At 46.5% G+C, this 10,794-nt stretch overlaps 4 protein-coding genes across 4 annotated transcripts; 2 read left to right on the top strand and 2 right to left on the bottom strand.

Annotated features, from left to right (window-relative positions):
* Positions 1-1,727: 1,727 nt before the first annotated feature.
* C8R40DRAFT_1076843 (DUF292-domain-containing protein) lies at positions 1,728-3,340 on the bottom strand. The gene is made up of 9 exons (XM_046226951.1): positions 3,274-3,340; positions 3,202-3,212; positions 3,021-3,148; positions 2,875-2,965; positions 2,784-2,825; positions 2,693-2,727; positions 2,509-2,603; positions 2,308-2,448; positions 1,728-2,210 (listed from the first exon to the last, which is right to left on the bottom strand). The coding sequence occupies exons 1-9, from the start codon at positions 3,301-3,303 to the stop codon at positions 1,980-1,982; spliced, it is 804 nt and encodes a 267-aa protein (XP_046092273.1). The 5' UTR covers positions 3,304-3,340; the 3' UTR covers positions 1,728-1,979.
* Positions 3,341-3,423: 83 nt separating this feature from the next.
* Positions 3,424-6,291, top strand: C8R40DRAFT_1242540 (ras guanine nucleotide exchange factor domain-containing protein). Its single transcript, XM_046233576.1, has 5 exons — positions 3,424-4,696; positions 4,751-5,082; positions 5,144-5,485; positions 5,542-6,034; positions 6,089-6,291. The coding sequence occupies exons 1-5, from the start codon at positions 3,703-3,705 to the stop codon at positions 6,103-6,105; spliced, it is 2,178 nt and encodes a 725-aa protein (XP_046092272.1). The 5' UTR covers positions 3,424-3,702; the 3' UTR covers positions 6,106-6,291.
* Positions 6,292-7,536, bottom strand: C8R40DRAFT_1076840 (GTP-binding protein RAB5). The gene is made up of 8 exons (XM_046226950.1): positions 7,437-7,536; positions 7,362-7,386; positions 7,247-7,305; positions 7,134-7,194; positions 7,055-7,082; positions 6,989-6,994; positions 6,648-6,924; positions 6,292-6,590 (listed from the first exon to the last, which is right to left on the bottom strand). The coding sequence occupies exons 1-8, from the start codon at positions 7,471-7,473 to the stop codon at positions 6,460-6,462; spliced, it is 624 nt and encodes a 207-aa protein (XP_046092271.1). The 5' UTR covers positions 7,474-7,536; the 3' UTR covers positions 6,292-6,459.
* Positions 7,537-7,586: 50 nt separating this feature from the next.
* Positions 7,587-10,688, top strand: C8R40DRAFT_22447 (uncharacterized protein). The gene is made up of 11 exons (XM_046234390.1): positions 7,587-8,129; positions 8,393-8,538; positions 8,620-8,724; positions 8,782-8,847; positions 8,900-8,953; positions 9,012-9,145; positions 9,195-9,225; positions 9,277-9,822; positions 9,873-9,914; positions 9,964-10,431; positions 10,490-10,688. Exons 1-11 carry the CDS (start codon positions 7,790-7,792, stop codon positions 10,508-10,510), a joined length of 1,953 nt encoding a protein of 650 aa, XP_046092270.1. The 5' UTR covers positions 7,587-7,789; the 3' UTR covers positions 10,511-10,688.
* Positions 10,689-10,794: the final 106 nt, after the last annotated feature.

Below are 10,794 nucleotides of genomic sequence, written 5' to 3'. Positions count from 1 at the left end.
TGGGTAGTTTCTCTTTCTTCTCCGACGACGGATCTCCTTCAATATTTGATGAGTCGCTCTTTTCTTGAAATCCTGACGGCGTCAGAAGACCACACCTTTTCAAATAACAGCAGTGAACGCACCAGAACACACCTTGTTCTATACAGTATAAACATCTCATACCAGTTCATACCATAAGATTTAATCCGACGTCGCGAGATCTTAGCCATCATATTTACTATGTCGTTAATTTTGTATTAGTTTCCAGGTTAGTTCCAATTTTGAATGGTTCTCGGTGATAGTAAAACGGTTTCAGTCCGCTCATGTAAACAGCGATTTGTCGTTTTCGAACGAAAAAGGATAAAGCAACTTCGGCGGAAGCTCACTCTGAGTACACTATCTAATCTCATCTCCATCCATAGGATTCCTCGGTATCTGAGGGCTTCTGCGGTGTTACTTCAATACTTCAGGCCCTTGTGAGAGGTTTCGGAAAGGCCTTCCAATGTTGGAGATCACCCAGTATATTTCAGAAACTGTTGAGGATCCTCCTGACAATCATATTGTGGGATCTCGTACACTGCTTGTACATGTGCGCAATACTTGAATACAGGCTGAGTTTCTGAACAAGACAGCGAGCTCTGCGCTGCCAGGCGCTGCCGCTCCGCATATGCAATATTTCATTGTCAACCAAGCCTTACTACATCACATTCCGCCACCTCTTGATTTCATACCCAGTTTTCACAAGCTTTGAAAAAGCAGGACGGATATAACCTGATATAACCCTGACATCCCAGACATGAATATATGGGCTCTTGTATTACTTCAGAATCGCGTGTAGGATCGCACGGAACGGCATTGCAAGCAATATCCGATGAACTTGTACCAAGCGTCAGGCTGTTGAATGCTTCAAAGGTAGAGCTTGCTTGGATTGGACGTGTATAGGCACAGAAACTCTCAAAACCTTGAGAGCCTGGGACTTCGGACTGAACGAAGGCTCGGAAAGAGTTTTTTCTCATTCAACCTGAGGTTGGGTTAAATGCTCCGTTATGATTCGTATCAAACCGCCTCTACGAAGGCTTGGTTATGGTTCTGTGTAGCATGGTCAGTGTGGTGTATTTCTGATTGTGGCTGAACAGTCAGATGAAGCTGTCCTTCCATCACAGATATCATACACGCATGATGCTGCGAAACGGAATCCCAAAGCGACAAACGAATTAGGAAAAATGGTGCTGCACATACATAGAAGGCAACTCGAAATGTGTTCTGTTGTAGATGTCATGGAAAGATATCGAGACTTATCAAAAATTTGGACGAGATAAGAGAGCATATCATCCCTCTCGGAATCCTCGCCGTCTCCGCTCGAAAAAGGTAATAATTGGAGACTGTTCAATACAGCCACAACTAACTCTGAAACTTCAAGAAGGTGAAGTGCGTACTTGTAATTGAAGAGAGGCACTGGCTTGCGGTCGGCGGAGGAGTGAAAGAGGAGCCCTGGATAATGCTCGATCAAATCATTAAACTAAAAACATGCAGTAAAGTATTCGAGTGCTGCACAACAAGCCAAGTGTCAGTGCCAAGCAATCTTTACATCGGACAAATCCAAAAGTGCCCATCACAGTCGGTTTCGACACATTCTCATTTCGTCACTCAACGAAGAGGGATCACATACGATTTCAAAGCCCTTTCACGCTTCTTCGAGTCTAGATGCAGATAGGTAGAAAGAGAGATCAGAGCTAGCGAGCCCAAGCCTTATTTTAGACGATGAACTGTTCATCAACCGTAATTTCGATAGAAAAAAGTATTCGTACCCTAGAGCCAATTTGAGCAAGACTGTACTTACGTGAAGCCTTGAGCATTGAAGAGAACGAATATAGGAACACTTCCTGATTCCTGCAAGATTCCATTTATACTTATTCGATTATGGCCAAACATCATACAGATGAATAGACCCATTTACCTCAAATCGTTATACCCTGCGCCCATAGGTGTTAGCCCCCGCCTTAACCTCTTTTCAACGCAGCAAACCGCTTCGTCAGGAGGTCGAAATCATCTTCAGGCTGTGTCGGTTGGATCTTGGTACTTTCGTCATGGGTTTCTTCCTTAGCCGAGCCTGTTTTCTTGTTCTCGTCTTCTGTCGGCGGAATATCGGGAAGCTTGGGCGTGGTGGATATAGTCGACGCAGCTTTTGCCTCGATGTCTGGTAGCACCATATCAGATTGGGCTGCTGCTTCCTGGATGTATGGAATGTTTATTGAGTACCAGTGTAGTTTGGCAAGCGATGAAAAATATAGAACCACGACAATTTCGATCATAGTCGATTGGACGTACTTTGAGACTGCCCTCTGGTCCCTCTCCGCCATTTGTGGCTGCAGCCGAGGACCAAGGCACACCATACGCCTTTGTAATCTCTGCCAGATATGCATCGACGAGCTCCGTTGAAGGAGTGGCTATATCCAGTTTCCGAACCACCTTTAGCAATTGAACCGATAAGCCATCTGAATAGAGTAGAAGGTTTTTCGACGCACTTACGCGATCACTAACGCAGGAGCCGCGATTTTCCATAATCATTGCTGAGAAGTCACGACCATACTTATGCATGAGTATTTCTCGTAGGACATTTAATTCTAAGAAGAAAGGGAAGAAGAGGCGTTATTATATCTTCGACGTATGAGGGAAATGGATGCGGCACATAGGTAAATCGGAATGGAGTCACCTTTCAATTCGGTCCGCGGCGCAGCGTATATGATACTGCATACAGGACCTCATCAGTGGGAATCCGGGACGGTATCGGACTTCCTGCTTACGAACAGACACCTTCAATGACAGCGGGGTCTGGTTCTCGTGCGCTGCATGATGAGTTCAGGTCGACACAGAGAGAGGTAATGAGCAACTCGCTTTTGATCGAGAACGCCAAAGCGCGCAAGCAATACTTCGCAGTAGAGCTCAAGCAGCTCGAGCAGCTCCAAATGTATGTCTTCGCCAATGACTAGGTATGGGAAGCTTCAAGGAGCCTGATATGTCTATATAATGGGTGTACTCACTGCCTTCAACTTTGATCCTAGCCGTTTCGATCTTTCCTCTTTCAACTAAGCTTGCGATATCTCTCCGCGCCGATTTAGCCTGAGCTTCTTTCTTTTCTTGCAGAGTTCTCAATCGTTGCACGGAAAGGCTACCCAAAAGAAACAATGGGTACACAAATTATATGATCTGGAGACGATTTACCGCAACTGGACCTTCAAAAAAGACAGAGCAGATAGATGTTGTTATACTGAAGTAGTCGAGGTTAAGAAATACCTTTGCTTTGGCAGAATTCCATGGAGGCATAAGAGCAGGAGTATCACTATTACTACTATTAGAAGAGCGAGCGCCAAGCACGTGAACGGATATCGGCAGAATCAACATCGGCAGACTCAAAAGTCAAAAGTACTAGAGCCTTGCGTCTCACTGGGACCAAATATTCATATCCAGCCAGTTTCTAACCGTTTCCTGATTACAGAACTGCTGCGGCTCAGTTTATCACTATACTACGCTGGATTAATTTATCTGCACTTATATATGTAAGTAGCCGACGAAGGAATTCACCCGGAATCCGAAATGATGTGTGATGGTGTGTGATGGTAGTGATGAAAAAGCCAAATAAGCACTTTGTTTTATCCGGTCTTCACGAATCTACTTCCCGTATATTTCAGCCTTCAAAGCTTTACTCCTTGTTAACTGTTGTCGATGTCAGTCGCAACAGCCAGTCATTCTCAGACGATTCGCCAGTCGCTTCACCTTTCTATTGAACCACCATCATATTTCTCCAGTCCTACCCAGTTCTCCCCGGATTCTCCATATACCTCTTCATCCTCAGCTCGGCCAAGCTCTGGCACCGCAGGGACCAGCCCATTAAGCAGCGGCTCGGACAGCATAATATATTCCGTATTATGCATGCATGACTTTCTATCTGACGACCCGACACATCTTTCGTTTTCGAGGAACGAGATTCTTGATATCTTCAAGCAAGAAGAATCAGGATGGTGGGCAGCTATGCGGAGAGGTGGAGATACCATTGGCTGGATACCCCAAGCATTCGTTAGGCCTCTCGAAGAAGAAATGGCGGAGAGACTCTTGAATGTACGAGAAGAGTTGCGCATATACGAATACGAAGCCGAACAGCTCTACGTTTCTGCTCCCATCTCCCAAATTCCTTATGAGGAATCGGAGATTTTTCCTTCCTTGCTCCCCCAGGACTCTGTGGAAGCTAGTGTTTACCAAAACATCTCCGACCCACGACGTACCGGTCGGCCTTATCCTCCTCCATCCCCTGCGACACCTATGCCACAGCCACCTCTCTCAACTCTTTTGCCTAAATTCAACACAAACAAACCCACTACCACTCCAAAAGAACAGGAACCTTCTATTAGCCCGCAGAATCGAACTCCCTCGTCAGCCACCCGTCGGCCATTACCTCCTCTCGTTACATTGTCAGAAGATTCGGTAAGAAATGACCCTTCTGTTTCACCGGATACGAAGCGCCGCGACGAGAAGATCAAAAAGTTGACCGGGAGTGATGATGCCCTTGCATTCATCAGTGCTGTGAATCCGCCATGGTACCTCAAACCTAGGCACGCGAACGAAATTCATACAGACGCCGAAGGCAAACTTATTTTTGGAACGCGGATTGCGCTGGTTGAGCGACTTGTATGGGATATCATTCCATCTGCAGTCCTCCGAAGTGAGTTTTATGCTAGCATCTATCGATTGATCTTGATAAATTTTTCCATATCAGTGAATACTCAAGACAACTACCGGCGCATGTTTCTGACAACATTTCGCACGTTCATGACGCCGGATGACTTGTTCGATATGCTAGTTGACATATATCGCATGTCCTATCCCGAAATTTTGACGGAGTCCGAGTTTGACGAGTGGAGAGATAGATGTCTCCAACCCACGCAACGCCAAATTCTTACAGTGTTTTCCATGTGGTTGAAGGAATACAGACTTTTGGAGGAAGAACCAGATATTTCCCGACGATTAAACGATTTTTTGAAATTAATAACTTCCCCGAGTCCTCTGGCTGCTACAGCACAAGAGATCATCGAATCAATCACACGCCTAGTAAGTACTTGCAGGTCATACTCTCTCCATTCTTACTGTATCTTTCAAATTATCTACATAGACATTCGAGACAGATCCCCCAGCAACATCCTCCCCCACCGACCGGCGAAAGAAGCATAAACCGGTGAAAAATGACCTACCTAGTTTTCAACCTTCCGATGTCGCTGAACAACTGACGCTGTACGAGTTCAAACTTTACAGCAAAATCACCCCTCAAGACTGTATTGCTCAGGCAACACATGGGACAAAAACATCGGGGGGGTGCACCAGGTCGAGAGAAGCTTTATCGACGTTCTGTGCTACCCATGACAAGATAGCAGCATGGGTCACCGACACTGTTTTAAGCAGTCATTTGGTTTCTCGAAGAGCGGATACGGTCGATTTCTGGATCAAAGTGGCTGAGGCAAGTGCCTTTAAAACTATACAATTTCCATCTGTTGTTCACAAACTTTAATACAGAAATGCCGAAACTTGAACAATTTTGCGTCAATGAGTGCTATCATCAATGCTTTATCAAGTACAGTCATCCACCGCCTCGATCGCACTTGGTGGCATGTCGGCCGCAAGAACACGTTCGAGACGCTTCTCAAGTGTAACGAACCGAGTGGGGGCTTCTCTGCTTACCGACAATTACATCTCCACGCCATGGATTCTCCCTGTGTGCCTTTTATTGGGATGTATCTGACAGAGCTGGTCCACATCAAGGACCAATATTCAGATGGCGCCGGACGTGTATCGGTGCTACAGCGACAGCGGTGGTACGACGTAGTGATGATCATGCTTCGCTCTCAAGCGAGGCCTTACAACATCACGGAGAACGAAACAATGAAGTTTATCCAGAGTAATCTACGCGGGTGGACAACGACAAAGGATTGGCAGGCCAAATTTTGGTCGAAGAGTCAAGAGGTCCGGCGTTTGGAGCGCGATAATGCCGACATCAGAAAGGGATTAGGTCACTCTGTTCTTATCTCATGATATAACCGGTGCTGACTTCATTGTTCTACAGAGCAGGCGGGATTCTAGTAGAGAATGAGGGTTCGTTTGGGACATCATATGTTTATTGTGACCAACTTAGGTGTTTATATCCATGTTGCATAGACTTTTTCCCTGCTTTGGTATCTTTTTATCATTTTACACGATCTCATTTGCTTTTTTACCATTACACTCTGCACTCTTGCTTATGTTCATGATAACGACTTGTTGTACGCGTATGAATTTATTGAATAAAGTTGATGAATAACCTTGATGAATAACCAGTCTATAGTCAACATCCAGTGAACACGGTCAATACCAAAATTAATGTTATGTTACAGAATAAAAGAGGTAACATAGAGGTAAATGCAAGATGCATGGAAGAGGGATGAAGACTTATTAAGATTAGCAATTACATGGTTCATTGGAGTTCTGACCCGCCGGCTGCTTGTTAAGATCCACTGACTTGGGACCTGTCGGTGCGCGACCTGCACCAGTTCTGGCCGATGGAGGTGCAGTCAGGGGTAATTTCTTCGCTGTAGATAGATTCAGAAGATTCAAGAGAGGTAGATCTGATTGCGAAATGCGTTTACCTATAGCGGTAAAAATCTCCGATACACCCTCGCCAGTCTTTGCACTAGTTTCTGCCCACATCAGTCCTTCTTCCTCAGCATATTTCTTGGCCTCTTCCTCCGAGACCTGACGGCGAGCGGAAAGATCTGATTTATTTCCACAAAGAGCAATCACTATTGAGGGGTCGGCTTGACGTTGTAGTTCACGGATCCAATTGCGAGCTTTCTCTAGTGATGCTGACTGGGTGATATCATATACTACGACCGCACAGTTGGCATTCCGGTAATACATTGGGGCCTGACGAGTAGAAAAGTAGGTTCAATCTATGTTTTTGTTCAAGATGTGAGGATGAATGTCATACCAGCGACTAAGAAGCGGTCGAAATTGTCAGAAGGAAATCGTATGATAACACATGCGAATGGCGCACCTTGTATCTTTCTTGCCCAGCAGTATCCCTGGGGTAATGTGAGTTGAGAATTTCATGTCACAAGTAATACCGAGCACACCATATCTCAAACTTGACTGTGGTTTGGTCCTCGAGCGTCACAGTTTGCGTGAGGAAAGCAGCTGCGGATTAGCAATGAGAAACAGGAATGAGAGTTGAAGGACAGAAGCGCACCGCCAATGGTACTTTCCCGGTAGTCATCGAATTGGTCCTTCACGAAGCGGAGAACGAGACTGTTAAGTTATACAGTAAGAATTCTCAATCATGGGATTTATTGCATGTAACAAACCTAGACTTTCCAACTGCAGACTCGCCTGCATAGGTGTAAGTGTCATGATTGTAGTAACAAATGAGGAAAGGGCACCTAGTAATACTAATTTGAACTGGAATTGCTTGGACATGGTCGTCAATGGCAGTGCGCACACTGTATCAAAGGTCAAGACGTGGAGTGACCTGACAGCACCGGACGGCGGAGAGCTATGTACGGCAATTTCCTTAATCGGCCCGGATTCGGTGAAGAAATTTTCATCTTCTCGGTACAACCACCAACACGGCCTTTCCTCTACTTCGTCTTGAGCCTTAATCATTGAGTTGAGCTCGTCATCTTTTCAACTCGTTCAGTTGCAAGCCAGGTCTTCTGTTAAGCTCTTCATTCTTCGGTCCAGTCATACTCGATACTCGACACGTCACTAAGCACTGAAAGTCCCAGTCTTGCTCATGAATCGCCATCATCCATACGGAAGTTATGAAAGTCACCGTGGGGGTCCTCAAGGAGGTCCTGGTCCCGACAGATCTCATAGAGGTGGGAATCGCGGCCGTGGTGGCTTCAGTCGTGGTAGAGGCGGGGGAGGCGGATACTACAATGGAGCTGGTGGAGGGGGCGGATATGACGGGAATATGAGCTATAATGCTTATGATCAGGCGCCCGACGCTGCTGCTTCATACAGTGGATATGAACAGCAAAACGCAAATTATTTCAATAACAACGGCTACGGTACCACTTCCTCATCGCAATATGGTGCCGGAGGATTCAACCAGGGTTATAGCAAATTTGAAGGTGCGCAAGAGATTGAGACTAAAACTTCAGAGCCATCGGACGTAAGGCACGCGGAAACCAGTCACTGAGTCTTTCAGTCCACTGAGGTCATCCCTTAATGAGACCGTAAGGCCCACTGATCTTGCGACTCATTTTATTCAAAGTGAAATTCTGGAAATTTGTCCTTGCTTAAGCACTCGTATATCCGCGTGCTTACCGCCTGCTTGTGCTGCTTCCCTAGTTTTTGCTTGTGTTCTCTGGACTGGTTCTCACATCCTGTATAGACGGACCAGGTACAGATGAAGACACTTTTGGTCGCATGAAAAAGCAAGTCCGTAAAGATCGAGATGACAAAGTTCACGATTCGATCATTGAAGAACGCATTCAACGAGAGCGCCCCTGTCGAACACTCTTTATTCGTAACATTAAGGCGAGTACTTCAACAGCCTCACTGCTTCTCGAAAGCTCGCAATATCTAAGGCAATTGTACTGACTGACAACTCATGTTTAGTATGAGACAAACAGTGCCGATGTCCGCCGTCAGTTCGAAGAACACGGTGATATTAGAACATTCTTCGATCTTATTTCAACGCGGGGGATGGTTTTTGTCACATACGTGAGTTAAGACTGAATCACGTTCTCTATGAACAGCCCAATTGAGTTTGCATCTTAGTACGATCTGCGTGCAGCAGAACGCGCCCGAGAGCGCTTGCAAGGCTCGGAAATCAGCGGACGTCCGGTTAGATTTTTTCTGTCATACATTCTTGTCGAAGCTCAACCCGACGCTTTAGATCGATGTTCATTATTCACTGCCACGAGATGACCGGGATAACGAAAGGAATATGGTATGCATACCTGCTTGCTACACAGAAAGAAACAGAATTTCATCTCCCCTCTTATCAGCAATTCCAAGGTTGTCTACAAGTTACCTTAAAAAATTCACTCTCTGGAATGCCTGTCGACGACAACGAAGTTCGTCGAAAGTTTCAACAATTTGGTGACGTGAAATCTATTCAATCTGTTGGAGATCGGATAGAGTGGGTACTATCTGCTGTCTTCTTGGATACAATTAACCAAGTTTCGTAGTTCTCGGTATGTAGAGTATTATGATACTCGGGTACGCGGATTTCCAACAAACAACCTGACCATATACTGACGCTTGTTATAGGCTTGCGACGAAGCATACGACCGCCTGCGGCATCAAGGTTTGCAAGACGGTGTGATGGACATCGTTTTCGCCTGGGACGTGAATGAGGGCGGTGCCCAAGGCTCACAAAGGTCTATTTGCGCTTTCTTCACTTCCTGCTTCGACGATGTCCTGATTTTCAACCACAGACGAGGGAACAGAGGCGGTGGCAGTAATAGCGGTGGGGGAGACGGTGATTATAATGAATGGGATGATGGCGGGAGGAGAGGTCGTGGTGCCAGAGGTGGACGAGGGCGAGGTCGCGGTCGCGGAAACTACGAAGACGACTTTGATCGAGGCGGAAGTCGAGATCGAGACCAACGTGGGCGAGGACGTTATGATGACGACTATGGCGCTCGTCGTAGTGGTGGTGGTGGTGGTGGCCCTAATAACAGCTACAACGATCGTTACGATCGTGGTACGGGATATGGGCCTGGAGCAGAAACTGGAGGAGGGTATTCTGTGCCTACCTTTAGTCAACCTCCTCCCCCTACACCTCCTGCCGGTATGGCAGCAGCTTCGCCCGCTGTGAGTAGACATTCAACAATTCCTGGGACTCAAAACTAATGCTTAATCAGACTACTGACGACCGTCTGGAACAAGCTCGCAAGGTTCAACAAGTACGTAACAGTCCGAAGTAATTGATGCAAAAATTCATTGTATCGCCAGTTACTTGCAGCCCTTAAGCAACCTGCCGGAGGACCTGCACCATCTAATTTACCTCCGACCGGAAACATGCCAGGCATGCCTTCTTCTATGCAAGCACCTCCATCTGGAGGTCCGGGCTTCTATTCTCAACCCCCGCCTACGGCTTCGATGGTTCAACCTCCTTTCTCGAGTATGATGCCACCTTATGGTGTTCCACCTCCAGCTTCTTCGTCGACACCTCAGCCTCCGTCTGCGGCTAGTGTTGCACCGCCCGCCGCACTCAGCGGACTGCCCCCGAATATCCTAGCCCTTATACAGTCTGCCCAACAAGGTTCGGGTCCCGTTTCCGGTGTACCACTTCCTGGCATGTCCGGACCTCCGCCCCCTGGAGCTTCCGCGTATGGAATGCCTCCGCCGCCGATGATGGGTTCTTCTCCCGCAAACGGATCAGGGGCACCTATCAACTATCAGCAATTCATGCCTTACCTGGTTTGTCTCTTCTCGCTCCCCAATCATTGCATTGAGGTTTAACAGAATACATATCTAGCAACCAGCAAAACGCCCTTGATATTGTGGCAATGTACGCAACATGGACGTGCTGCGAAGCACGCCCAAACTTGGAATTTGAAGGGATCGAGATTGTCGTTTTCTTCGTTGTTGTTCTATTCTCACTGTGTCATTTTCTGTAATTTAAATTTATGTCTCTCGCTTTACTGACATACTCAAACGTTCTCGTATAAAAGGTGGGAAATAGGCTAATTAATGTACGCATCCTACGAGAAGTTTGAGCAACGCAGTCCATACTATGTTGGGGCTGTTTGTACTATGTACTAGTTGATTTTTTTGATGTCA

Source organism: Lentinula edodes (assembly GCF_021015755.1).
Source record: "Lentinula edodes strain Le(Bin) 0899 ss11 chromosome Unknown C8R40scaffold_1, whole genome shotgun sequence".
Taxonomy (NCBI): domain Eukaryota; kingdom Fungi; phylum Basidiomycota; class Agaricomycetes; order Agaricales; family Omphalotaceae; genus Lentinula; species Lentinula edodes.
This window is presented reverse-complemented; position numbering and strand designations above follow the sequence as displayed.

Bases quoted from the DNA above. Each gene is read 5' to 3' on its own strand.
- C8R40DRAFT_1076843 (XM_046226951.1), bottom strand. From the start codon at position 3,303: ATGCCTCCATGGAATTCTGCCAAAGCAAAG. The intron at 2,966-3,020 runs GTGAGTACACCC...TCCCATACCTAG, and splicing joins TAGGATCAAAGTTGAAGGCA to TCATTGGCGAAGACATACAT. The intron at 2,604-2,692 runs GTGACTCCATTC...CTTTCTTCTTAG, and splicing joins GCCGCGGACCGAATTGAAAG to AATTAAATGTCCTACGAGAA.
- C8R40DRAFT_1242540 (XM_046233576.1), top strand. From the start codon at position 3,703: ATGTCAGTCGCAACAGCCAGTCATTCTCAGACGATTCGCCAGTCGCTT. The intron at 4,697-4,750 runs GTGAGTTTTATG...TTTCCATATCAG, and splicing joins TCCATCTGCAGTCCTCCGAA to TGAATACTCAAGACAACTAC. The intron at 5,083-5,143 runs GTAAGTACTTGC...TTATCTACATAG, and splicing joins TCGAATCAATCACACGCCTA to ACATTCGAGACAGATCCCCC.
- C8R40DRAFT_1076840 (XM_046226950.1), bottom strand. From the start codon at position 7,473: ATGTCCAAGCAATTCCAGTTCAAATTAGTATTACTAG. The intron at 7,195-7,246 runs GTGCGCTTCTGT...GCTAATCCGCAG, and splicing joins CCGGGAAAGTACCATTGGCG to CTGCTTTCCTCACGCAAACT. The intron at 7,083-7,133 runs GTGTGCTCGGTA...ACATTACCCCAG, and splicing joins ACAGTCAAGTTTGAGATATG to GGATACTGCTGGGCAAGAAA.
- C8R40DRAFT_22447 (XM_046234390.1), top strand. From the start codon at position 7,790: ATGAATCGCCATCATCCATACGGAAGTTATGAAAGTCACCGTGGGGGT. The intron at 8,954-9,011 runs GTATGCATACCT...CCCTCTTATCAG, and splicing joins GGGATAACGAAAGGAATATG to CAATTCCAAGGTTGTCTACA. The intron at 9,146-9,194 runs GTGGGTACTATC...CAAGTTTCGTAG, and splicing joins TCTGTTGGAGATCGGATAGA to TTCTCGGTATGTAGAGTATT.